Here is a 26,420-nt window from a genome sequence, read left to right on the forward strand (position 1 = left end):
GTTCAGCAATCCCATCCCCGACTGATTTCCCCAGTAATCTGGTCTCTTGCGTATGCCCATTAACACTTGCCCAATTCTCCCACTAGCCACTTACACCAGGGATGTTCCATAGCGGACAATGAGCTTAATAAACAGCATATCGTTGGAATATGGGAGGAAACTGGAGCATTTGGAATATTGTCGGCTGTTTAGTTTAGTTTAGAGATAAAGCACGGAAACAGGCCCTTCAGCCCAACGAGACCAGCGATCCCCGCTCACTAACACTATCCTACACACACTTCTTAGGCCCCCTTTAGTCATGGCTGACCATGGGTGGCTCCAGGGTGCTATTCCCTATATGGAGGACACCTGTGCGTGACTTTGTTTAACGTGGTGAGAGTGGTGCACAGACAGCCACCCCACGGTCCTTGACAGATCTGGGTCAGGATCCAGTGGCATGGAGTCCAAGACGACCGGAGACCCTTTTCTGCTGCAGCCTTCATCCGCCTTCCCAGCCGTTGTGACGCTCCACTAAGGTCAGCCATCGTCCTCCGCCTGTTCCACCATTGAGGTCTTGGTTGGATTGCTCTTTGTCAGAGACCTCCCCCTTGACCTTACCGCCATGGGTGGCCCTACCAGGAGCATAGCTCCAGACGGCATCGCTCTCAGGATCTCAGGTCCACACAAGCTTCTCCACCACTACAAGGTGACAATCCACGGAGAAGCCTGCACACACTAGGGACAATTTTTTTACATTTACACCAAGCCAATTAACCTACAGATCTTGGAGAAAATCCATGCAGGTCACAGGGAGAATGTACAAACTCTGTATGGACAGCACCCACAGTCAGGATCGAACCTGGGTCTCTGGCGCTGTAAGACAGGAGCTCTACCACTGTGCCAGCGTGCTACTGTTCTGATCGCCCCATTATGGGAAGGATGGGACGATGATGGAGAGGGTGCAAAAGAGCATTACCAGATTACTGCCTGCATTAATGGGCATTAAAGGTGGACAAACTAGAATTACTTTTTCTGGAGTATCAGAGTTGCAGTTTAGGGTGATTGCATCAGATGGTAATATCACATCCTCTGGGAAGTATGCCATCTTTCTATAGACTGAAGACCTGATATAAGTCTATAACCTTATGAGAGGCATAAAGAAGGTAGACAGTCAAGACCTTTTTTTCGAGGGTGGAAACATCACTGACTAGAGGGCATAATACTCGCTAGTACTCGGCTTGTACTCACTAGAATTTAGAAGATTGAGGGGGGATCTTATAGAAACTTACAAAATTCTTAAGGGGTTGGACAGACTAGATGCAGGAAAATTGTTCCCGATGTTGGGGAAGTCCAGAACAAGGGGTCACAGTTTAAGGATAAGGGGGAAGTCTTTTAGGACCAGGATGACAAAAAACATTTTTTTACACAGAGAGTGGTGAATCTGTGGAATTCTCTGCCACAGAAAGTAGTTGAGGCCAGTTCATTGGCTATATTTAAGAGGGACTTAGATGTGGCCCTTGTGGCTAAAGGGATCAGGGGGTATGGAGAGAGGGCAGGTACAGGATACTGAGTTGGATGATCAGCCATGATCATATTGAATGGCGATGCAGGCTCAAAGGGCCGAATGGCCTATTCCTGCACCTATTTTCTATGTTTCTATGTTTCTAACTAGGGGCCATTTACCGCCTTTAGAGGTCCATAATTGCAAGGGTTTACTGCATGTGATTTTTCAATCCTGAGAAAAAGGTTCTGACTGTCTACCCTATCCATGCCTCACATAACTTTATATATTTGAGGTCTCCTCTCGACCTCCGGCATTCCAGAGAAAACAATCCATCAGCATCAGAAAGTGTCTGGATTTGGCTTTTTTCAGACAGGATCTTTCACTGTGAACATCCAGTTACAACATTCCTGGCACTTTTGTGCTTTTATGTTGAATGAAAATGATGTTGTAGAAATTGCAAGACCTAAAGGTTAATTGTCCATTGACAGATACCATGATAACTATTGTAAAATATAAAGCATGAGGAGCACAGAAATTAATTTAGTCCATTGCCTTCTAAGTGCTGGTTTTAAATTGCTCTGAAATCTATAAATAGCAGGTGTATTGCATCTAAAAATAAACTGTAAAGAGCAATAACACACATTAAGCAGTGCTTCGGCTCAATATACACAGTTAAGCTCAGTTCTAATGGGTAGTGTGCTGCAACCAAGGTATGTCTTTTACATATTTTTGCTCTGTGCTTTGATCTGTACTTTAACCCTGATTGTGACCTTGGGCTGACTTCTGAATGCAATGGTTAGCCTCTCTGCCTGCAGGCAGATTTACAGTGTATCTAACATCCATCAACAAGAGACCCCTGTGAACCTGCCACAAGTTCAGTTTAGTTTAGAGACACAGCGTGGACACAGGCCCTTCGGCCAACCGAGTCCGCGCCGACCAGCGATCCCCGCACGTTAACACTATCCTACACATGCTAGGGACAATTGGCTCAGCGGTAGAGTTGCTGCCTTACAGCGAATGCAGCGCTGGAGCCCCGGGTTCGATCCCGATTGCGGGTGCTGTCTGTACGGAGTTTGTACGTTCTCCCTGTGACTTGCGTGGGTTTTTCTCCGAGATCTTCGCCTTCCTCCCACACTCCAAATGTGGGAGGTTTGTAGGTTAATTGGTTTAATAAATGTAAAAATTGTCCAGTATGAAATTGTCTAACTTCCAGTACAGTCCCCTGTGGACTCTTTGGAAGTGATGAACTCAAGGCACAAGGTACCAAGCCACTTAACCTACAAACATGTACTTCTTTGGAGTGTGGGATGAAACCGAAGATCTCGGAGAAAACCCACGCAGGGTCACGGGGAGAACGTATAAACTCGGTACAGACAGCACCCGTAGTCAGGATCGAACCCGGGTCTCCGACGCTGCAAGGGCTGTAAGGCAACAACTCTACCACTGCACCCTGTTCTTCACTGAAGCCTTGTGAGCTCCACATTTCTTTTTATTCATTCATGGGACGTGGGTCTGCCAGCGAGGGCAGCATTTGTTGTCCATCCCTCCCGAGCTGTTCGGCAGTGTCAGAGGCAGTAAACAATTCAACACGTTGCTGCAGTTCAGGGGGCAAATACAGCCCATTCCAAATATTACTGCACCAGGCTAATTCCCGGGATGGCAGGACTGACTTATGACGAAAGAATGGATCGACTGGGCTTGTATTCACTGGAGTTTAGAAGGATGAGAGAGGATCTGATAGAAACATATACAATTCTTAAGGGATTGGACAGGCTAGATGCAGAAAAAATGTTCCCCATGTCGGGGGGTCCCAAACCAGGGGTCACAGTTTAAGAATAAGGGATAGGCTATTTAGGACTGAGATGAGGAAAAACTTTTTCACCCAGAGTTGTGAATGGGAAATTCTCTGCCACAGAAGGCAATGGAGGTCAATTCACTGGATGTATTTAAGAGTGAGTTAGATAAAGCTATTTGGGCTAATGGAAACAAGGGATATGGGGGAAAAGCAGGAAAGGGGTACTGATTCTGGATGATCAGCCATGATCACATTGAACGAAGGGCCAAGTGGCCTACTCCAGCACCTATTTTCTATGTATCTATTAAGTAAACAAGTTCAGTATTCTAAGACATTGAGTTTTCTAATAAGATTCCAAGATTTCTGAGAGTCTACTTCAAGGGTATTCTAATTAAATTCCAAGAATGTTATTCCATATTTATTTGAAACATCTACATATATTTAAACTCACCAGCTATTTTGATGGGCTTAAAGAGAATGCCTCTAATTACTAGTGCAAGACCTTAGATTGTTAGTTCAGTACTATGGCCAGAGTGTTCTTACATCATGTCCCACCTTGTCCCTATACAAGGTAAGAGTCCAGTACATAACTTTAACATCAGAACCAGTTCATCCCTATTCGGTATGGCGATGAATACTCTTTTGAACTTCTCTACAGGTGTACGGTAGAGAGCATGTTGACAGGTTGCATCACGGCCTGATTCAGTAACTCGGACATTCAGGATTGAAAGACATTGCAAAAAGTGGTGTACCATGTGTCCTGACGTCCCCACCATCGAAGGGATCTATAGGACGCGCTGCCTCACCATCAAGGACCCACACCACCCTGTCCATGCTCTCATTTAATTCCTGCTATTGGGGAGAAGGTGTGGAAGTCTCAAAACCGTTACCATTAGGTTCAAGAACAGCTTCTTCCCAACAACCATCAGGGTATTGAACCTGCCACCCTGCCACTACATCTCAATTTATCCTTTAGTTGAGAAGATCATGGATGGATTCTCTTGAACAACTAAACTTTGAACTATGACCCGGCCTGGTTGCACTAGTCACTCACCGCTAAAGAATAGTGGAGCTTTCCATGGTGGTGGGTGCATGGCTTGAGCTACCAGAGGAGGTAGTTGAGGTACTTTTGCAACATTTAAGGAACATTTAGACAGGTACATGGATAGGATAGGTTTTGAGGGATATGGACCAAATGCAGGCAGGTGGGACAAGTGTAGATGGGGCATGTTGGTTGGTGTGGGTAAGGTATTCCAAAGGGCCTGTTTGCATGCTCTATGACTCTATGACTAATAAACCTTTCAAAGCGGTTTAGCAAAGTTTCTTCTTCTTCATTCAATGAAAGAAGTGGAATAGTTCAAGGGCCTGTCCCACTTAGGCGACTTTTTAGGCGCGTGCAGGAGACTCTGCGCTCGCCTTATGATCGCCACATGGTCGCCACATGTTCGCTGGTGATCTCTGGTGAGTCTCCTTCATGGTCGCGAGGAGTTCCCGCATTCTGGGAACTAGCCGAGGCCTCAGTATGGTCGCCGCAAGTTTTTCAACCATGGAGAAAATCGATAATCCCGTAGTCGTAGGTGTACTTGTAGTGGGGTCGCCATGTAGTTGAGGGTAGTCGAGGTAATCGCAGGTAGTTTTAGTTAATCGCCTTTGCTGACTGCGCATCTTCATTGGCTCATTGGGGAAAAAAACGTAAGTTTTCAGAACCAAGGATAACCGATTGTTAATGTTAATTGCCCGCCAAAATACACAGCTGTGTATCTCTGGCTTATTAAAAGTAGTCTGGTTTCTTAAAAGTGTCTCCACTCCTTCTCCCCCCTTCTTCCCCCCTTCTTCCCCCTTCTCCCCCCCCCCCCCCCCCCTTTTTAATGAGCGGTGTGTGTCTGTATCACCTTGGCTTTGCATCGTGTGAATTTCAGACAGAGCTCCCCCGCTTTCCCTGGTCCCCGCCTTTGCGATGTACTTGTGTGTGTGTGTGTTCCACTCTGACAGTCGTCGTTCCAGCTCCCGGCTTTTCAGGCGAGTGCCACGAACTAGACAGTCGCCGGCAGTCCGCTGAAAAATCGCCTAAGTGGGACAGGCCCTTGAGTTTCACAAATATAATGTTTGCAAATTATGGGAAAATTGGGCTCAGATTCTTCAAACGTGGTGAAAGTAGATGCAGTTAATGAAGAGGAAAAGATCTCTCTCTCTCAGAACACGTCATTATAAATCAATGTGGAATGCAGGCTGGTGACAAGTTGTGATGTGAGATGGAGGATTGTGTATTGGGATCGCTTTAACTGTACCTCAGTGCAAGGGCCAATAACAAACCTGAAACTAACCGTAAGGATATCACAACCATTGATAGTTTTGGCCCCTCAGTGATTGCAATCAAAAATGGTCAGCAGCATGTCTTCATTGGGGTAGAGGGCACAGGGTTGTGGCTGTCCACTTCCAGCTATTTCAAGCTTGTGAACCTTATTCTTCAATGTGCTCATCAATGATATGCCAACAAAGGTTGTGAATGTGTAAGGGTGATGTGTAGAGCCAGGATTTTGCCATAAATGTCATGTGCCTTTTCATGCCTCACCAAGATAATGTCTTTTTCACGATCGAGTGCCTAAATCAGCCTTTTTTTGCCGTTTTGCTAAAAGGTTGTGCTATTTTCTCTAGTTGTACCATGATTACAATGATGTTTTCTATGTTAACACGTTAATATTAATGTTATTATTAACGTTTTAATATAGTATAACTTACAAGAAAAGTTCCATCACCGGGGCGAAACTGGGAGCGCCACCATCGGTCGTTCATTCGTTCGTGCCGCTGCACGCTGGTTCAGTCTTCTCCAAGATCTATTTAAGAAAGAACTGCAGATGCTGGAAAAATCGAAGGTAGACAAAAAATGCTGGAGAAACTCAGCGGGTGAGGCAGCATCTATGGGGAGAAGGAATAGGCAAAGTTTTGGGTCGAGACCCTTCTTCATACTGATGTGGGGGGTGGGGGGGATGAAAGTAAGGGGCGGTGACAGTAGGACTAGAAGGAGAGCTGGGAAGGAGGATGAGGGAGAAGACAAGGGCTATCTAAAATTAGAGAGGTCAATGTTGATACTGCTGGGGTATAGACTATCCAAGTGAAATACCCAAGCTTGTCTCCTCACTACATTTACTGCTGGCTCCAATCGCAAATCTGAGTTTTTGAGTGATCTGTGCAAGGCATTCATTGATGCTGGAATTCCACTGTGGAAATTGGAAAACAAATCTCTCAGGGTTTTTTTTAGAAAAATACACAGAGGAACATATACCAAGCGAGTCATCATTGTGGAAAAATTATGTTGACAGCAACTTCAACATTGTTGTGCAGAAAATTAGAGATGAAGTTGCATGCAACAAAATATGGGTCTCAATAGACGAGAAAACCAATGCTGTGGGGAGATATGTTGCCAATGTGGTCATCGGTACATTGGAGGCAGGTCAACCATCAAAGGGGTATTTGTTGACATTGGAAGCACTGGAGAAATCAAACAGCTCAACTATAGCTCGGTTGTTACATCTTTTCTTGCTGTTATTTGGCCAGAAGGTATAAAACACGAGAATGTTCTTCTGTTTGTGACTGATGCAGCTCCGTACATGAAAAAAGCTGCTAGTGCTCTTAAAGTTTTATTCCCCAAAATGTTGCATTGGACATGCTTAGCTCAAGGATTTCATAGAATTGGCAGGCACATACATAGCCTGTTTCCAAATGTCGATCGCCTAGTTTCCAATGTCAAGAAAATCTTCCTCAAAGCACCGTCACAAGTGCAATTGTTCAAGGAAATGGCACCCGAGATCCCGCTACCTCCTCAGCCCGTTTTGACTAGGTGGGCTGATTTCATACTGTGAGATCCTATGACTCTATGCGTAAATCCAAGCTTGCAGTTACCTGCCACCTTATCTCTTCATCTCGTTCCGACTAGGAGCTCTCTGCTGTATGACTGCATGACTCTGTGATGTACCCTTACACCAATTGTGAAAGACCATGTTTGAAAATTACTTACATTTTATTAAACTGTTCATTGTAAATAGGTTGGCGTCAGCTCCTCACGTAAGAAGGACAGCAGAATTCCCCGGAAAGGTGGTGTTGCAGCTGCATCCATCCAAGAAGGAAGAATACAGGGCAAAGCCTGCATCAAAATGGCCAACATGGCAATTCAGATCATTGGCTTCTCTTTCGGTCTCCTCAGTCTCTTCGGAACATTGATTGCCACCGTTTTACCGCACTGGCGTAGGACGGCGCACGTGGGCGCGGATATTATCACCGCCATGGAGTTCATGAAAGGACTTTGGATGGAATGCGTCTGGCAAAGTACGGGCATCTACCAGTGCCAGGTCCACCGATCGCAGCTGGCACTGCCCACGGACCTCCAGGCCGCTCGTGCCCTGATGGTGATCTCCTGCTTGCTTTCCACGCTGGCCACTTGCATTTCCGTGGTGGGTATGAAGTGCACAGTGTGCTGCAGGGAAACCTCATCCAAGGATCACATCGCCATCTCAGGAGGAGCCTGTTACGTTCTGGCCGGCATCTTGTGTCTCATTCCAGTGTCCTGGTCAACTAGTGACCTTATCCGTGATTTCTACAACCCAGTCTTGCCAACCGGCACCAAATACGAAATAGGGGAGGCTCTGTACATTGGCTTTGTATCGACAGGCATGGCTCTCGTTGGTGGGACTCTCCTGTGTCTTCCATGCCCTCAGCAAGGCAATGGCAGACCCGACCAACCCCAAGCCTCATTCACGCAGACTACACCTCAGCATGGTCCGCCTTCCATTTGTAAAGGCAACTATTCCACATCACAGACGTCTGCCTCACTTAGCGATTATCGTTTAAATGACTATGTCTGAGTAAAGAGAGACTTCAGTACAAACCACGCATCGAGGTCGCATGCAATTGCAATGAAGTCGAATGGAAGTGCGAAAAGCATCTGCACTTCAGAGCTGCAAGACGTAATGTACCGTATATATTAACTTTGTTCTGCACCCTGCAGATCAATGGGAGTTCCAGTTAACTTGTAGGAGAAATTCACTGACTTTTGCTAATGGAGGGAGCAGCATGCAAACTTTCATTAATCCAACTTTTTTGAAAACACATTTCACTGTCCCCATGACCACATGGTAGAACTGTAGATTGCAACTAACGAGTTCAATGTTGGCCGTTTGATATGTGATCTGACTAGGTCTTTGAAAATAATTGTTCACTATGGACCATTGCTGATAATTACTGAAGTCTTATGTGTGCCAGATTTTTGGAAATGTGCCACTTTACAGAGATCCTAGATGCAGTATTCGAGTCTGTGTATATTTTGTTATCTGAACGGAGAATTCTGTAAAATAATCAATGCAAAGTTTGCCATTGGAAGGTTTTGTTTTACAACATATGCACCTACAATGCTTGATAAAAAAATTAGATGAGAAGATTTGCTTTATTTCTATTTTTAATGGATCTCTGTTACTAGGAATTCATTTTGCTGCTTATGTGTCTCAATTTTTGCATCTGAGCAGATCACTTCAAATCTGAAACCGGCTTTGTTTTCTTGTCAAGAGATTCTCTGATATACAGTTGCAGCATGGGACCCAAGCACAAATAAAAAAAATTCTTCCATTGAACGTGTCCAAAGACAGGCAGCTCGATTTGTTACTAACACCTATGAAAGAGAAGCGAGTGTTACCAAACTTCTGAATTCTCTGGGGTGGAACCCTCTCCAAGACAGACGTGAAGTTCACCGTTTGACCTGTTTTTACAAAATGTTAAATGGCGAGCTCGACATAGATCACAAAACCTACACCAAACCCAAACCAATTAGGAGCAGACGAGGGCATTCGATCCAATTTGAGATACCAGCTACCAAGACAGATGTGTACAGCAATTCATTCTTCCCCCCAACAATTAAAGCATGGAATAGTGTTCACCCTACCATAGTTACCCAACCAGATGCAACTCAATTTAAGGTAGCTCTTTCTTCCCAAAAACCCTTTCTGGCTTAAGTCCTCCCTCCACCACCTCCAGTTTAAATTCCATTTGGAATATTTTGGAGGACCAAGAAACCAAGAAACCCAATTTACTTTTCATCATTTTGTGACAAAACCAATGAGCATCCATGGAGAAAGTTAGCTTCAGTGTTTAGGTTGTCAGGAGGGTCAGATGAATGAGAGAAAGGGAAAAGAAAATGCTGACTCTGGCGAGGGTCTAGAGAAGATTTACAAGGATGATCCCAGGAATGAGTAGGTTAACCACTGGGCCTGCACTCGCTGGAGTTTAGAAGAATGAGGGGGGACCTCATTGAAACGTACGGAATAGTGAAAGGCTTAGATTGAGTGGGTGTGGAGAGGATGTTTCCACTGGTGGGAGAGTCTAGGACTAGGGGGTCATAGGCTCAGAATTAACGGGAGTTCTTTTAGGAAGGAGATGAGGAGAAATTTCTCTAGTCAGAGGGTGGTGAATCTGTGAAATTCTTTGCCACAGAAGGCTGTGGGGGCCAAGAGTTGATATCTTTAACGCAGAGACAGATAGGTTTTTGATTAGTGTGGGTGTCAGAGGTTATGGGGAGAAGGCAGGAGAATGGGGTTAGGAGGGAGAGATAGGACAGCCATGATTGAATGGCAGAGTAGACTTGATGGGCTGAATTACCTAATTCTGCTCCTGGAACTTATGAACTTATTTTATTTTATTTTATTTTATTATTTATTTCAAACAGAATAAAAGAATAAAAAGCCAGTGTGAAACAGCATACAAAAAACAAAACAAAAATATTTATAAAGTGTCATAAACAATATCTATAAATAAATGAAATCATATGTGTCCGAAAAGGAGCAGGAAGAAGCCAAAGCTTATTTATTCCCACCCCTTATTCAACTGCTTGTAATTATCTTATACAAATTTAGCAGCTATATGTACACCATATGTACACCAGCCACTATATGTACACCAAATTATTTACATATGAACACTAATCAAATATTTACAAAGCCATACAAAAAAGAAAAAAAGAAAAAGAAAAGAAGAAACCCGCATATAAAATGCTGGAAACACTCAGCAGGTCAGGCAGCATCTGTGGAAAGAGAAACACAGTCAATGTTCCAGGTTGAAAATCATTTGCCGTTCCTTGTTATTGCTCACAGTAATCTGGTTGTTTCATGGATACCAGTAGTTTTTATTCCAGATTAGTCATAGAGTCATAGTCATAGAGTGATACAGTGTGAAAAAAACAGGTCCTTTGGTCCAACTTGCCCACACTTGCCAACATGTCCCAGCTACACTAGTCCCACCTGCCTGTGCTAGGTCCATATCCCTCCAACCTTGTCCTATCCATGTACCTGTCTAACTGGTTTCTAAAAGTTGGGATAGTCCTAGCCTCAACTACCTCCTCTGGTAGCTTGCTTGTTCCATACACCCACCACCATTTGTGTGAAAATGTTGCCCCTCAGATTCCTATTAAATCTTTTCCCCTTCACCTTGAACCTATGTTCTCTGGTCCTCGATTCCCCTATTCTGGGGAATCTCCCTGAGCTTTAAGTTCAACATCTCATAACTACAGGCATTCCCTCACATTCCAAGTTACAAGATTTAACAAAGTCAATTAAACTGAAGAAGGGTCCTGGCCCGAAGCGGCACCTATCCATATTCTCCAGGGATGCTGTCTGAGCCACTGAGTTACTCCTGCACTTTGTGTCTTTCCTGCAGAAACCAACAAGTGCACCTTTAGTTTAGTTTAGAGATACAGCGCGAAAACAGGCCCTTCTACCCACGGAGTCCACACCGACCAGCGATCACTGCACATTAACACTATCCGACACTATCCTAGGGACAATTTTACATTTATACTAAGCAAATTAACCTACAAGCCTGCACGCCTTTGGAGTGTGGGAGCAAACCGAAGATCTCGGAGAAAACCCACGCAGGTCACGGGAAGAACGTACAAACTCCGTAGAGACAGCACCCGCAGTCAGGATCGAACCTGGGTCTCTGGCGCTGTCAGGCAGCAACTCTATCGCTGCACCACCGTGGCCCCATGCAGTACATGCAAGTGTTCTGTCACAACTCTACATTGAGAGCAACCATAAGCAAGACACTGGTAGAGCTTGATAACCTGATGCTCCCTTTCCATTGAGAAGGAGGCAATGCCAGCTACAGGAATATCTGGCCCGTATTCCTGGAGTACTAGTATTTGAACGAAGATGCTGCTTTTCATAATAATACAGATAGACTCTGAAAATAACATTCATGTCACTCCTGTAATTTTTATACATCCTTCACATAGTCATTCTTTATGAATTTAAGGAAGAAAGTTGTATGTAAGCATAGATTCATTATGACGAAAGTTACAAGATTTAAACATTGTGTATATAATAAAGAGTTATTAAAGGCAATAAATTTACAAGTAAATCTATATATTTTTCTTTTTCTAGCGTGATTTAGAATACTTTTACATTTAAGAATAAGGGATAGGTCATTTAGCACTGAGATGAGGAAAAACTTTTCACCCAGAGAGCAGTGGAGGCAAATTCACTGAATATTTTCAAGAGAGAGTTAGATATAGCTCTTAGAGCTTACAAAATCAAGGGATATGGGGAGAAAGCAGGAACGGAGTACTGATTTTGGTTGATCAGCCATGATCGTATTGAATGGTGGTGCTGGCTCAAAGGGCCAAATGTGCTCCTCCTGCACCAATTTTCAAAGCTTCTATGATGTATTCGCAGTGAAGAAAGCGAATGGTATGTTAGCTTTCATAGCAAAAGGATTTGAGTATAGGAGCAGGGAGGTTCTACTGCAGTTGTACAGGGTCTTGGTGAGACCACACCTGGAGTATTGCGTACAGTTTTGGTCTCCAAATCTGAGGAAGGGCATTATTGCCATCGAGGGAGTGCAGAGAAGGTTCACCAGACTGATTCCTGGGATGTCAGGACTGTCTTATGAAGAAAGACTGGATGGACTTGGTTTATACTCTCTAGAATTTAGGAGATTGAGAGGGGATCTTATAGAAACTTACAAAATTCTTAAGGGGTTGGACAGACTAGATGCAGGAAGATTGCTCCTGATGTTGGGGAAGTCCAGGACAAGGGGCCACAGCTTAAGGATAAGGGGGAAATCCTTTAAAACCGAGATGAGAAGAACTTTTTTCACACAGAGAGTGGTGAATCTCTGGAACTCTCTGCCGCAGAGGGTAGTCGAGGCCAGTTCATTGGCTATATTTAAGAAGGAGTTAGATGTGGCCCTCGTGGCTAAGGGGATCAGAGGGTATGGGGAGAAGGCAGGTTTGGGATACTGAGTTGGATGATCAGCCATGATCATATTGAATGGCGGTGCAGGCTCGAAGGGCCGAATGGCCTACTCCTGTACCTAATTTCTATGTTTCTATGTTTCTATGCATTATTATGTTTGCCCCAGAGTGATGGAGTAACGCCACAGGTCAGGTGGCAACTCTTGACATCATGGATGGGGGGGGGGGGGGTGTTTCAGGTCGGAAGGAGGGTCCGGGCCCAAAAGTCACCTGTCCATATTAGAAATGCCACATTTGTCAAGAAACTGGTTGCTCGTGTAGTCAGGCATTCTTCTTCAATATAACTTCTTCTGAGAATCAAACATTCTGAATGACGAAATATAGCAAAACAATAATGTAACAGAAACTATACACAAAACACTTTGCTTGAACAGCTTACAACCCAACGGTATGAACGATGATTTCTCTAAAGCACCTCATATTTCACTTGGGTAGCTTCCAGCCCAACGGTATGAACATTGATTTCTCCAATTTCAAGTAACTCCTGCATTCCCTCCTTCCCCCACCCTAGTGATAAGGTCATAAGTGATAGGAATAGAATTGGGCCATTCGGCCCATCAAGTCCATGCCACCATTCAGTCATGGCTGATCTATCTCTCCCTTCTAAACCTATTCTCCTGTCTTCTCCCTATAACCTCTGACACCTGTACTATCAAGAATCTATCTATCTCTGCCTTAAAAATATCCTCTGACTTGGCCTCCACAACCTACTGTGGCAAAGAGTTCCACAGATTCACCACCCTCTGACTAAATAAATTTCTCCTCTTCTCCTTCCTAAAAGCACGTCCTTTAATTCTGAGGCTATGACCTCAGAATTAGTCATCCTACCTGTTCCACTCTTTGCATCCTTGTATCCCTCTTGTTATCACACCTTCCCCAGCCAACAATGGACCATTGTGGGCTCCACCCTTCCTGAGGTCATCTGTTGCCGGCCCTGATTTGTTATGACCTTTTCCCAATTCCTGTTTGTTTCCCCCTTCCCCACCTCTACTTTCAGTCTGTAAAGGATTATTAAAGGTTATTCTATTCTATTCTATTCTTCTAGAAGGGTTCCGAACCAAAACGTCACCTACTCCTTTTCACCAGAGATGCTGCCCGACCTGCAGAGTTGCTCCATCTTGTGTCTGCCCCAAAAAAACTACTGCTGTGGGAGCTCAGTGGACCAGGCAGCATCTGCGGAGGGAAATAGACAGTTGACATTTCAGCTTGAGACCCTTCCACTGGCTGAGAGTGGAGGGGAGGTAGCCAGTGTAAAGAGATGGTGTAGGGGTGGGACAAGAGTTGGCAGAGGATAGTAGGACCTAGATGAGGAGGGATGGGTTGAGGTTGGAGGGGTGGGGATAACCAGTGCACCCCATAACCCATGTCATTTATAAAGATACGCACCCCAATACATTATGCTTGCTTATTGCCAGATAGCTTCTTTGATAAAGGATAAGGAGGCAAGTACCACTGTCAAACTGCATTGGACAGGGTGGCACGTTGGCAGTGCATTAGAGTTGCTGCCTCACGGCACCAGAGACCCAGGTTCGATCCTGACCAAAGGTGCTGTCTAATCGGTGTGTGTACGTTCTCCTCGTGACCTCCGTGGGTTTTCCCGGGGAGCTCCGGTTTTCTCCCACACTCCAAAGTCGTGCAGGTTAATTGGCTCTGTAAAATTGAAAAATAACCCTCGGATGGTGTTAACTTCCCGGGATCGCTGGTCGGTGCTGACCCGGTGGGCCAAAGGGCCTATTTCCGCGCTGTATCTCTAAAAAACTAATATGGTGTGCACTTTATAACTCCTCTGCAGTCTAAAGGAGATTAGTGGAATTGTTTGCAAAGTGCTTCAGATTAATTGAGCGATAAATTGGAAGTGAGTGAAAAACACTTAAAAATGAAGATGTGCTTCACTTAAAACTGACACCACAAATGCCTTTTAGCGACCATTAATCAATATCACCACTCAACTGCTATTGCTTAAATCGATTGCTGATGGCTAGCTCAACATTGTCAATAATGGGGATTGAACAAAAATCGTGTAACTGGCTAAATTGTCACAATTACGAATATAGATGGCTTCAGATGATATCATGTTCATGATGTTGTTTTCCTTTGTCACAGATTCTGTTCCCCATTTCGTCAGTATGGTATTATTCTGGTGGAGTACAATAGGTAGCACCGTGGTACATCATCTGGAGGCAGGATAGGTGGGAAAAACTGGACAGGAACGTTCCCTCTTGTTCGTGAAGACGGACATAATTTATTTCAATTAAGTTTAAGAAGAATGTTTTACCAGATAGAACGTCGAACAGCACACCACAGGATCAAGCCCTTCAGCCCACATCGTCACTGCTGAACAAAGCTTTATTCCCTTTATCATGTATCTGTACACTGTGGACGGCTCGATTGTAATCATGTATTGTCTTTCCGCTGACTGGCTAGCACGCAACAAAAGATTTTCACTGTACCTCGGTACACGTGACAATAAACTAAACTGAACTAACTGTACTTCTGTGGAAATCTGAGAACTACCTCCATTCAAAGTCAAAGGTTTAGAAGGATATGGGCTGGTGGAACTAGTGTAGATGGCGCATCTCGGTCGACATGGACAAGTTGAGCCAAAGGCTTTAGACGTTTGAGATACAGCGCGGAAACAGGCCCTTCGGCTCACCGAGACTGCACTATCCTACACACTAGGGATCATTTATCATTTTACCACAGCCAATTAACCTTCAAACCTGTAGGTATTTGGAGGGTGGGAGGAAACCGGAGCACCCGGAGAAAACCCACGTGGTCACAAGGAAAAATGAACAAACTCTGTACAGACAGCACCCGTAGTCAGGATCGAACCCGGGTCTCTAGCGCTGTAAGGCAAGAACTCTACCACTGCCCCACTAAACCTCCCTGATGGGCCTGTTTCCATGCTGCATCACTCTATGACGTTTAGACAAAGGATAAACCTCCATCTGCAGCAAACCAGACCTCTCTGCCTGTCGTTCCAAATCAGCAGCAATTTCTCCAGGTGCCTAACAAATGTATGCAAATGTTACAAGAGGATTCGGGAGAGAAAACACTCACAATACTCAACAGGGGTAAATGGACGTGATGCTCAAAGGCAGTAAACATGTACTTAAGAATTAATACACAGTTTTTGCAGCAAATATGTATCCCTTCAAGGCACAACAACTCAACAGGAAAATTGTTCCAGCCCCAGTTAACATGAGAAGTTAAAGATGGTTTTAGATCAAAGCAACAGACTGATAAATGGTGCCAAAAAATAGCAGGAAGCCTGGGGATGTAGACATTTTCATAATTCAGCAAAGAAGGTCTGTGGAATTGATAAATGTAAGCAGAATAAGAAAATAATCTGGCAGGAAACATAAAGAGGTATACTCTTCAAAAGACACAGTAAATCCTCGGAACAACGGACCACGGTGGGTGGGCTGGTGTCCGTTATTGCCGATCGTCCACTATAACAGAGGGAGGGGATAAAGTTTAACCTCAGGTTGGGAGGGAAGAAAGTTGAGTGGGAGTTAAACAAGTGGAAATATAACTCTGAGGGCTAACGGAATCAAGGGATCTGGGGAAAAAACAGGAACAGGAAACACTGATTGTGGATGATCAGTCATGATCATATTTAATGGCGGTGCTGGCTCGAAGGGCCAAATGGCCTACTCCTGCACCTACTTTCTATGTTTCTATGAAATTCACGGGCCGGGGAACCGCAGAGCCCCCGGCCCCACACGGTGGTTAGAACGGGTGTCAAAGGTTATGGGGAGAAGGCAGGAAAATGGGATTAGGAGACAAAGATCAGCCATGAATGAATGGCGGAGTGGACTCGATGGGCCGAATGGCCTCATTCTACTCCTATAACTTGAGAAATTATGAAATGGCGGTACGCCAGGGATGGGCCTGGTACTCGCACCGACCTCATGCTGCTAGCTCTCTCCACTCACGCAACTAGATGCTCCCGCCACGTGGCAACTGTTGGGTGGGTAACCTGGGAGGGCAGTGCAATGGGAGCCTCAGTCCTCTATAACTGAAATCCACTTGACAGAGGTCTGTTGTCACCAGGGCTTGCTGTCTCTTTTTCTTGCGTATGGCGTGCACAGCCTAGAGTTGTTGGTCAAGGGTAGACATCCAGGCCAGGACAGCATCAGTTACTGGGTGGATGGCTTTGATGCCCCCAGGGAAAAGCCTCAGTGGGCAGTCATTCATGATGTGTGGGATCGTCTGGTCTGGATGTCTGCAGACGCAAGCAGGGCTGTCTGTCATCCCCCACTCATGCAGGTGATGGGTTGTTCTTGCATGGAGGGTGCGGATTCTGTTCAGGGTTAGCCATTGCTTGCGATGGAGGTCAAAACCCGGTGGTTTCACTGTGGGGTGTGTGATGACCTCTCCGTTGTTGGTTTCGGCATCTTTCCAGGCTCTGCTCCACTCAGTCTTGGAGTCAAAGTCTCCCAGGGATTTAACGGAAGACCAGAAGGGTTTGCGGGACTTCAGGCGCATGTTTAGCAGATTGTTCAAGTCAGCGTGGATGGGAAGGTCAGGGTTAGCCTCGGTGGTGTACCAATCTTTCAACATCCTCTCCCTTCTGCGTATGCCGGGAGGGGCGATATGAGAGAGGACAGGGAGCCACTGCAAAGGTGTTGACTTAAGTGTCCCTGTGATGACCTGCATTGCAGAGTTAAGGACAGTGTCAACTCGTTTGGTGTGGCAGCGATTAGCTCAAGCTGTTGAGCAAAACTCAGCGGTTGAGTAGACTGGGGCTCAGCTTGCGGTACGGAGGGTGTGGACATTGGATCCCCAGCTATTGCCTACAGGTTTCCTGATAATGTTGACCCTTGCTTTCAGTTTATCAGCCACCCTCTTCAGGTGTTGTGTATAGAAAGGAAAAGATTGACAAAAGTGCCACGTCATTGCATTACACCTAATACATGGTGAGGCAGGAGAAATTATGTTGGGAAATAGGGAAATTGCAGACAAATTAAACAACTATTTTGTGTCTAAAATTAAAACAGAAAATGTTGGATATACGGGTCAGGCTGCATCTGTGGGAAGAGGCAGGAATAATGGATCAGGTCAAAGACCCTTCCTTGGTTCTGTTGCAGGATCTCCAACTTGAAGTGTAGAGTCTGTCTCTTTTGCACAGATGTGGCCTGACCTGCTGAGTATTTCCAGCATTTTCTGTTGTCAGGGTCTCGACCCGAAACATCACCCATTCCTTCTATCCAGAGATGCTGCCTGGCCCACTGAGTTACTCCAGCATTTTGTGGCAACCTACAAACCTGTCTTTGAAGTGCAGGAGGTAACCGGAGCACCAGGAGAACGTACAAACTCTGTACAGACTGCACCCAAGGTCAGGATCGAACCCGGGTCTCTGGCGCTGTAAGACAGCAACTCTATCGCTGTGCCACCATGCCGCTCCAATTGTGTTTAATAACTTTTTGCAAAGCACTTTAATGAAGGCCTCTGGAAGCCCAAATGTGCCACATCCACTTGCTGCCCCCTTTTGCTAACAAAATCCTTAAGTCACAAACTAATCAAATAACGATAGCACAGTCATTCCATGTACAATCACCGTGAATAAACACAGGGCCTTTCTGCCAAGGTGGGTCGGAATTAATGAAATGATTCGGTTCATTTATCGGGGAGTCATGTTGTGACTGATAAAAGCAGAGTGTGTGTCAGTGGATAAAGGAGTGGGATTAGTCAAACAGCCATTGTCCAGCAATTGCGAATATTCTGCTGAAGCGTACGGTGAATTAGCAATTGCTTGGTTTAACTAGCTGACCCGTGTTTCAAATCACACTAACACGAAGTGACAGCTCCGGCCACAAGGTTAGCCAAGTTCGCAGCTCTGGCAATTACACGGGTCCAAATCTCTTCTGCAAAACCTAGGTCACGTCTGCGCCATTCTCCGTCTGCAAGGCTGAAATACACCAGGGGCCGAGGTCTCAATCTATCAGCTTATGGTTCGGGTTAGCGAGCCCTCAATCAGCCTTCTTATGATGTTTTATTACAACATTTTACACCCGAGCATGCCTGCAACTACTTTGGGTCCCAAGGAGCAGCGAGTGGTTTTAATTGAACACTGATGATGTTGGTATGTAGCAAGGTCACTCCTACCCGCACACCCCTCAAACTGCAAGCCCCTGCCAAGAATGCCCCGCTCTTCCTGAATAACTTGAGATGAACAGATCAGGTAGACGCACCGAGTCTATTGCCCAGAGTAGGGAAATCGAGAACCAGACGACATAAGTTTAAGGTGAGGGGGGGATAGATTTTAATAGGAATCTGAAGGGTAACTTTTTTGCACAAAGGGTGGTAGATGCACGAAATAAGCTGCCAGAGGAGGTAATTGAGGCAGGTACTATCGCAATGTTTAAGAAACATTTAGACAGGTACATGGATAGGACAGGTTTAGAGGGATATGGGACAAACGCAGGCATGTGGGACTAGTGTAAATGGCATGTAGACACAAAATGCTGGAGTAACTCAGCCGGGACAGGCAGCATCTCTGGAGAGAAGGAATGGGTGACGTTCCGTGTCAAGACCCTTCTTCAGACTGAGGGTCAGGGGAGAGGAAGACATAGAGATATGAAAAGGTATGGTGTGAAAACACAGTTAAAAGGGGGCGATGTTCAAGGTAAATTTAGAATGGTTCAGTGTTAGCTGAGGGGAAGGTGACAACAAGGCATACAATCAGTTACATGTGACCAGGAAGAGAGTGAGATGAGTCAGAGAACTAGGATGGGGGAGGAAGGAGAGAGAGGGAAAGCTTGGGTTACTTGAAGTTATAGAATTGTCATAGCGCTGGGTTGAAAGCTGCCCAAGCGAAACAAAGCTGGGTGGCAGTGTGAGAAACGATGAGGATGCTATGAGGCTGCAGAGCGACTCGAATAGGTTGGGTGAGTGGGCAGAAGCATGGCAGTTGCAGAACAATGTGGATAAATGTGAGGTTATCCACTTTGGTGGCGAGAACAGGAAGGCAGATTATTATCAGAATAGTGTCAGATTTGGAAAAGGGGACGTGCAACGAGTCCTGGGTGTGCTTGTACATAAGTCACTGAGAGTAAGCACGCAGGTACAGCAGGCAGTGAAGAGAGCTAACGGCATGTTGGCCTTCATTGCGAGAGGATTTGAGTTTAGGAACAAGGAGGTCCTACTGCAGTTGTACAAGGCCCTGGTGAGACCGCACCTGGAATATTGTGGTGGAATTTTGGTCTCCTAATTAGAGGAAGGACATTTTTTGTAATTGAGGGAGTGCAGCGTAGGTTCACCAGGTTAATTCCCGGGATGGCGGGACCGACATACGATGAAAGAATGGGTCAACTGGGCTTGTATTAACTGGAATTTACACGGATTCAAGGGGATCTTATAGAAACATATAAAATTCTTAAAGGATTGGACAGGCTAGATGCAGGAAAAATGTTCCCGATGTTGGGGGATTCCAGAACCAGGGGTCACAGTTTAAGAATAAGGGTAGGCCATTTAAGACTAAGATGAGGAAACATTTTTTCACAAAGTGAGTTGTGAATCTGTGGAATTCTCGGCCAGACAAGGCAGTGGGGGCGAATTCACGATGTTTTCAAGAGAGAGTTAGTTTTAGCTCCTCGGGCTAGAGGAAACAAGAGATGGGAAAAAACAGGAACGGGGTACTGATTTTAGATGATCAATCATGATCATATTGAATAGCAGTGCTGGCTGGAAGGGCCAAATGGGATACGCCTGCACCTATTTTTCCATGTTTCCACATGTTGGCTGGTGTGAGCAAGTTGGGCCAAAGGGCCTGTTTCCACGCTGTAAGTCTTCATGACTCTGCAACTTGTGAACATCTCTCCGAGATCGAAATGGAAACATGGGTGTCTGGGAAAGAGGCATTCGACATGGTGGCGGTGGTGGGAGTGGGGGGAGGGGGATGTTATTTCTACAGCTCTTGTTTTAGATGATCTTTCATTTACACCTGTGGCCAACTACAGTGCATGGTGATATTTGATCTATTGGCACATTTAACATAATCACTTGACCTGTGGAGATAAAGCTGCTTACCAGAATGTTACCAGAGTGTGGTCTTACTTCAGCCCACCGAGTCCACGCCGACCAGCCATCCCCGCACCCATTACACTATCCTACACACACTAGGGACAACTTACAATTATACCAAGCCAATTAGCCTACAATCCTGTACGTCTTTGGAGTGTGGAAGGAAACTGGAGATCCCTGAGAAACCCCATGCGGTCACGGGGAGAACGTACTAACTCCGTACAGACAGCACCCGTGATCCGGATGGAACCCTGGTGTCTGACACTGTAAGGCAGAAACTCTACCGCTGCGCCACTGTGCCGCCTGTTTGCATGTACTCTGGCAGAAACATGTACCATGGAGTTATCAACGATGGATAGAGTGCCAACTTCCTGATTATTGATTTCAAATAATGCGAAGTGCATTAGAGGCAGCGACCAATCCAAAACAATGTTTCACCCATGGAGTTGTGAATCTGTGGAATTCTCTGCTACAGAAGGCAGTGGAGGCTAATTCACTGGATGTTTTCAAGAGAGAGTTAGATATAACTCTTAGGGCTAACGGAATCAAGGGATATAGGGAGAAAGCAGGAATGGGGTACTGATTTTGGATGATCAGCCATGATCATATTGAATGGCGGTGCTGGCACGAAGGGCCGAATGACCTACTCCTGCACTTATTTTCTATATTTCTATTTATAACTACTGATATGTGGTGGAATACAATTCTCTGACTGATGTTCCACGATGCCTCCATAAAAGGCCAGGTTTGAGAATTTAGTCTGTTCAGAATCTAAACTGTTCCGCAGAATGGTGGTTTACAACAAAAAGAAAAGACACAAAGTGCTGGAGTGACTCTGCAAGTCAGTTAGCATCTCAGGAGAACATGTATAGGTGATGCCTATTTCCTTCGCTCCATAGATGCTGCTGCACCCGCTGAGTTTCCCCAGCTTTTTTGTGTAACCTTCGATTCTCCAGCATCTGCAGTTCCTTCTTAAACACTATGGATAGGTGATGTTTCACCTTGGGGCCCTTCTCCACAATGGTGGAGCCATGCAATGGGACAGAGGAGATGTTGAGTATGAAGATAACAACTTGGCCATTGTCTAATGGAAAGACAGAGCAGACTTGAGGGGCTGATGGCCTTACTCCTGTTCCTATGAGATTTTTGTATGTCAATAACTTTGACAAGATAATTTATATGAAAAAACAATGAACAGAAGTTCCAAAACCAGATGTGCTCTGTTTGTCATAACTCATCATTTAGAGCTTTTCCAATTGATGGCCTTCTTCTGTTTCCTATTATTTTGCAATTAATAATGCGCTTTCTATATTTAGCTCCTAGATATGTGCTTTATTAAATCCATATTTGCATCAATCAGCGTGCATTCATAAAAGGGCTTTGTAGATGAGGTGTAATGGTTGTGAAGCTACTTAATGATGACTCTGAACACTTGATATTGAGGTTTAGAAAATTCCCTTCTTTTCCTGCAGCACCTTGGGTTATACTGAAGATGAGGTGAAATATTTCAATAAAGACATGAGAAACTGCACTTTATGGAATCCTGAGCAAAACACCAAGTGCTGGAGGAACTCAATGGTCCAGGCAACACCTGGGGGGAGAACGGACAGAAGACATTTCAGGTTGGGACTCTTCTTCAGACTTCTGGTCATCTCTCTCCAGATGCTGCCTGGCCTTATGCTTGGTGAGATATTCCAAGCGTCATATTGCATTAGTTTAAGAAAGAACTGCAGATGCTGGAAAATCGAAGGTAGACAAAAATGCTGGAGAGGGTGAGGCAGCATCTATGGCGCAAAGGAAATAAAAGTTTTGGGTCGGAAACCCATCTTCAGGCCTCTAATTAGTTTGTTATTTTCAAGATATAGCATTAAAACAGGCCCATCAGCCCACCAAGTCTGCGCCAACCAGCCATCACCCATACATTAGTTCCATCCTACACACTAGGGGAATTACTAATTAACCTACAATCTTGCACGTCTTTGCAATGTGGGAGGAAATCAGAAAACTGAAAAAATCCACAAGGAGAACATACAAACCCCATACAGTCAGCACCCGTAGTCAGGATGGAACCCAGGTTTCTGGCGCTATAAGGCAACAACTCTACCACTGTGCTGCCCCAACACAGTGAATCGGATGGGAGATGAAAGCAGTCATCCATATTTTTACTGAGATTAAATCCACGTTTGAATCTCTTCTGTCTCGACTGACTCTGGTGGAACAGTAATTATCCTCCTGGAGTGGAGGAAGAGATGAGGATAGCTGGAATTCCCATTCTTCACTCATCTGTTATGAGTGAATGGATGTGGCAATCGGGTTTAAAGTTAGAACTGACAGAGATCGTGGTGCTACTGAAGTTTGCAACACAGAATTTGACCATTTGACCCTTTCTGTTCATGCCAGCCAACGAGACCATGTTAATCCTGCTTCCAAGCATATGGTATAGACTTTCCAGTGTTGTTTCATCCAGCTGTTTTATTGATGTGGTGAGAATTCTATTTTTCACATGGTGAAATCCAGACACCCACTGAGATCCAGACAGCCTACTGCCCACTGAGTGATATTCTTTCCCAAAATAATTGAGGGGTATGAGTTATGTGTAAAAGGGAAGTGAAAGTCTTGGCATTATGTTCATAGAAACATAGAAACATAGAAATTAGGTGCAGGAGTAGGCCATTCGGCCCTTCGAGCCTGCACCGCCATTCAATATGATCATGGCTGATCATCCAACTCAGTATCCCGTACCTGCCTTCTCTCCATACCCTCTGATCCCCTTAGCCACAAGGGTCACATCTAACTCCCTCTTAAATATAGCCAATGAACAGGTCTCGACTACCCTCTGCGGCAGAGAGTTCCAGAGATTCACCACTCTCTGTGTGAAAAAAGTTCTTCTCATCTCAAAAAAGTTCTTCTCATCTCAAAAAAGTTCTTCTCATCTCAAAAAGTTTTCTCATCTCAAAAAAGTTCTTCTCATCTCAAAAGAGTTCTTCTCATCTCTTCATCACTGATATTGTGGGCTGAAGGGCCTGTTCCTGTTCTGTTCTACATGTCCTCTAATCCGTCTTCCAACTAATAAGTCAACAATCCATACAGGTGGCCTTCATAGCCTGTGTCTTATGCTTAACTTCCCAGCAAGTAACTTTAGACTTTACTTTCGACATACAGCGCGGAAACAGGCTCTCCGCCCACACCGACCAGCCCACTTACTAACACCATCCCACACACTAGGGACATTTTCCTGAAACCAATCTAACCTACAAACCTACACATCTTTGTAGTGTGGGAGAAACCGAAACACCCGGACAAAATCTAAACGGTCACAGGGAGAACGTACAAACTCCGTACAGATAGCATCCGTAGTCAGGATTGAACCTGGGTTTCTGGTGCTATAAGGCAGCAGCCCTACTACTGCAGCACTGTACCGCCCAACATCGGTAACATCCAGTGGATTTCCAGTAACCAAAGGGACGGTGGCCAGCTTATTACTAACTTCTGAAACTGCTGGAGCAAAATGGTGGTGAATCTGAGGAATTCAGTGCAACAGAAAGCTGTGGAAGCCGTCAATGGATATATGTTTAAAGTAGGGATTGATAGTTTCTTGATTAGCACGGGAGTCATGGGGAGAAGGCAGGAGAATGGGGCTAAGTGGGAAAGATAGATCAGCCACGATTGAATGGTGGAGTGGACTTGATGGGCTGAATGGCCTAATTTAAGAATAAGGGGTAAGCCATTTAGAACGGAGACGAGGAAACATTTTTTCCACACAGAGATATGTGAGTTTGTGGAATTCTCTGCCTCAGAGAGTGGTGGAGGCCAGTTCGCTGGATACTTTCAAGAGAAAGCTAGATAGGGTTCTTAAAGATAGCGGAGTCAGGGGAGAAGGCAGGAACGGGGTACTGATTGGGGATGATCAGCCATGATTACATTGAATGGCGGTGCTGGCTCGAAGGGCCGAATGGCCTACTCCTGCACCTATTGTCTATTTTCTGCTCCTCTGAATACATGGATAGGAGGGATATGGGCCAGACATGGGCAGATGGGACCAGTGTAGCGGGACATGTTGGCCAGTGTAGGCAAGTTGGGCTGAAGGGCCTGTTTCCACACTGTATCACTATGACTATGAACTTATGAACACAATTATTTGTTTTCATTAGGTAAAAGGATAAATCATCGAATTTGCTGTTATTCAGAAGGCACAAGTGAATCGAAGATTGCAGTGCGTTTTTGGAAAGGTGGAGAGACAACAGATGTGCATTGCCTCCTACCAGGTAGACTTGTCATTCCACACACTTTGGAGGAAACGGCAGCTGGAGTTAGTTTGGGGCACTTCAATTCTTTCCACAGCAGATCAGGTTGAAACTGTTCCAAGCTTATTTTACTTGCAATTTTAACGTACGTCAAAGAGCGGAGACTGTTTCATTTACCAGCTCTGGGCTATATAATCAAACACCAGTCTCTGGAGAGGAAGATTGCTTGAGAATGTGACACCGACCAGCGGCACCTGCTTGCTGCTGGATATACTTATGCTCCTTTGGAAAAAAAAAATCCTTTTGCTGCTTCTGAAGCATTATAAATGAAATAATGGTGTGCCCAAAACAATTTCCATTCTGATCTCTGAATGTTCATTTCCCACAGGTATTATACCTACAGGAGTTGCTGCTTGAACCAGAAAACAAAAGACTTTCAGATTTTATCCCTCGTAAGTGATAGACCTACAGCAGTCATGAAGGCGATCCATTGACAACAATCAAGAAGGTGATCCATGGGCATCAGGGGTTGTGGGGAGAAGGCAGGAGATGGGGTCAGGAGGGTGAGATGGATCAGCCATGACTGAATGGTGGAGTAGACTTGATGGGCCAAATGGCCTAATTCTGCTCCTATTACATGATCTTATGATCTTGTGATTTTGCTTCTGTTGCATAAATTTGATGAATTAGTCATTAGTTTATTGTCATGTGTGTGGTGAAAAGCTTTTGTTGCATGCTCACCAGTCAGCGGAAAGGCAATACATGATTGTAATTCGAGCCATCCACAGTGTACAGATACATGATAATGGGAAGAAATCATGAATTAATGAAATGTTGCTGCCAGAGCAGAGATTTAAAAGAGTGGAACGATTGTAACGAGTGATGGCAGATCCGCCTCTGTGACTCGCCCACCTGGGTTGGGCGCCATCTTGGATCTATAAATCAAGACGAGTTTGCCTTAGTTAGGGAGGGTCAATAAATGCTGGCATTTCCTCCAGTCCGCACATCCTGCAAGATATAACTGGGGAGAAAAATAAGTTGGAGGCAACAAAAGAGACAATCTATGAACGGCTTTGTTAGTGCAAAAGATATGTGAAAGGTGTCATGGCTGCTGCTGCATTTGTTTTCAAGGGAAATTATAACTTAGAAAGGAATATTGGTCATTATCACTGGGCTGGTGCTACCTGATTAAACTCAGTTCCTGAAATACAATAATAATACATAGAAAACCATATCAAAAGATCTTAGTTTATAAAGAACTAAAACAACAATTTTAAAGTACCCGTTCAAGTTCAAGTTCACATTTATTGTCACATGCACCAATTAAGGTGCAGTGAAATTTGAGTTACCATGCAGCCATACAATCAAGAAGAACACAATACCCAATAGAATTTAACATAAACATCCATCACAGTGGAATCAACATTCGTCACTGTGATGGAAGGCAATAACGTTCAGTCAAGGGCCTGTCCCACTTGGGCGTCATTTGCACGTCATTTACGCCACATCATTTCGCATCGTGACGCGCACGTGATGCGCGCAGGTGTGCATTACGCACGCGTGGTGATGTAGGCAGTG

General features: G+C 44.9%; 1 protein-coding gene across 1 annotated transcript in view; it reads left to right on the top strand.

Moving 5' to 3' along the window:
* Window positions 1-10,489, top strand: part of LOC129703018 (claudin-14-like) — a 44,005-nt gene extending 33,516 nt beyond the window's left edge. Inside the window, exon 2 of the mRNA XM_055645184.1 lies at window positions 7,322-10,489. Coding sequence (XP_055501159.1) covers window positions 7,322-8,137 — 816 coding nt within the window. The 3' untranslated portion in view covers window positions 8,138-10,489. The remainder of the gene's footprint in view (window positions 1-7,321) is intronic.
* The last annotated feature ends 15,931 nt before the right edge of the window (window positions 10,490-26,420 follow it).

Source organism: Leucoraja erinacea, chromosome 13 (assembly GCF_028641065.1).
Source record: "Leucoraja erinacea ecotype New England chromosome 13, Leri_hhj_1, whole genome shotgun sequence".
NCBI classification, from domain to species: Eukaryota; Metazoa; Chordata; class Chondrichthyes; order Rajiformes; family Rajidae; genus Leucoraja; species Leucoraja erinaceus.